The sequence below is a fragment of the Benincasa hispida genome, chromosome 4 (assembly GCF_027475165.1).
Source record: "Benincasa hispida cultivar pf3 chromosome 4, pf3_genome.v1.1, whole genome shotgun sequence".
Taxonomy (NCBI): Eukaryota; Viridiplantae; Streptophyta; class Magnoliopsida; order Cucurbitales; family Cucurbitaceae; genus Benincasa; species Benincasa hispida.
Genome location: NC_143481.1, coordinates 54,377,624 through 54,379,424, shown reverse-complemented (window position 1 = coordinate 54,379,424; position 1,801 = coordinate 54,377,624). Strand labels below are relative to the sequence as shown.

The following is a 1,801-nucleotide window of genomic DNA, read 5'->3' as shown; positions in this document are numbered from 1 at the left end:
TTGTATAAGATGCAATTAATATAATGTATCCATAAACATTATAATATAAAGTTAAATTTGAATAAAATTCAAAATTAAACTTTATAATATAAGAGAGATATTAATCAGTTGATTGATATACTAAACATAAAGTATATTAGTTAATTGATACACCAAACATAAAGTATATCATGATCAATATACCTTCTAATACACCAAGAGAGGGTAAAATTGAAATAATAAAAATGAAGATCATATCTAATATACATATATATATATATATATATATTTTGCAGCTTCTCAATTATTAGTTTGAAATTTTAAATAATAACTCAAACTATTAGGGGGTACAATTTGAAAATTTCCCCATTTCCTATTTCAAAAGGAAAAAAGAAAATTGAAAAAAATACTTTGGCGCCAAAACTAATGTCTTAGTCGCTTTCGTAGTTTTGGTTCTCTCTTCCAAATTTTCGTCCACCAAAAAAGCGCGGATCACGATCCGCGTGCTCAACTCATAAGAAGATCTCAACCGTCAATAGAAACTCCAATCGACCGTCCAAAATCAGCCTCCACAGTCCACATGGCCCCCTATAAATACTCGTCTCTCTCAATCCCCACCCACTATCAAAGTCTCTCACTCTTCTTCAAATCTTGTCTTCAAAGCTTAATTCTAACCGCGTCGATGGCTCGTACCAAACAAACAGCCCGTAAATCCACTGGCGGCAAGGCTCCCCGGAAGCAATTGGCGACGAAGGCTGCTCGGAAGTCGGCTCCGGCGACCGGAGGCGTAAAGAAGCCGCACAGATTCAGGCCGGGGACAGTGGCGCTGAGGGAGATTAGAAAGTACCAGAAGAGCACGGAGCTTCTGATCCGAAAGCTTCCGTTCCAGCGGCTAGTTAGAGAGATCGCTCAGGATTTCAAGACGGATCTTCGGTTCCAGAGCAGCGCTGTTTCGGCGTTGCAGGAGGCGGCGGAGGCGTATCTCGTCGGATTGTTTGAAGATACAAATCTCTGTGCGATTCATGCTAAGAGAGTTACGATTATGCCTAAAGATATTCAATTGGCCAGACGGATTAGAGGTGAGAGAGCTTAGATAGCTATGGAGTTTTGAGGTTTCTGAAGTGAAAGTTTGGACGATTAATGGCGTTAGGGAACGAATTTGATATGTAAATTTGCTTGTTCTTTGGATCTTTATCTACTTTTGCAATGAAATTGGACTTTTGACAAAATCACTAAATTTCGAACATTTTTTAAAAGCAAAAGATTGTGTTCTAAGATCGTTTGAATTTGCAATTGTGGATGCTTACAATTTACCAAGCGGACATTTAGGGCAGATTGTTTCGTCAGAAATTTCTCATGGGATTTCACATATACATTTAATATTCATATTTAGATATTATTAGTTAAAATTATGTATGTTGCATATGTATTTCATGATGTTATAAATAAAATATATATCTATAAATTGAAATAATAATTTTATAGATATAAAATGTAATAAAGTAGAAAAATTAAAAAAACTAAGAAATGATGTTTTACCTAATAAAAATTTATCTTTATATTAGTTTAATACTTGTTATTAAGAGAACAAATAAATTTTTTTTTTGTTTTTTAAAAATTAACTAGTTAATTATATTTGTATTTATAATAAGAAATCTTGAAAATAAAACATTTTTATTATATCTATAATTACTATTTGAGTTAATTTTTTTAATAAAAAAGAAAAAGAATATTCAATTTAAATCTCATTCATTTAGGTAGTTTGAGTGTGGTGAATGATAAGAGAAAAATAGGTTAACATAGTGGCAAGAAAATGTAAAAA

At 32.5% G+C, this 1,801-nt stretch overlaps 1 protein-coding gene across 1 annotated transcript; it reads left to right on the top strand.

The window, feature by feature from the left end:
* The first annotated feature begins 595 nt into the window (after positions 1 to 595).
* Positions 596 to 1,208, top strand: LOC120076862 (histone H3.2). The gene has a single exon (XM_039030810.2). It carries the CDS (start codon positions 662 to 664, stop codon positions 1,070 to 1,072), a length of 411 nt encoding a protein of 136 aa, XP_038886738.1. The 5' UTR covers positions 596 to 661; the 3' UTR covers positions 1,073 to 1,208.
* Positions 1,209 to 1,801: the final 593 nt, after the last annotated feature.

Coding starts and splice junctions, on each gene's coding strand:
- LOC120076862 (XM_039030810.2), top strand. CDS start 662: ATGGCTCGTACCAAACAAACAGCCCGTAAATCCACTGGCGGCAAGGCT.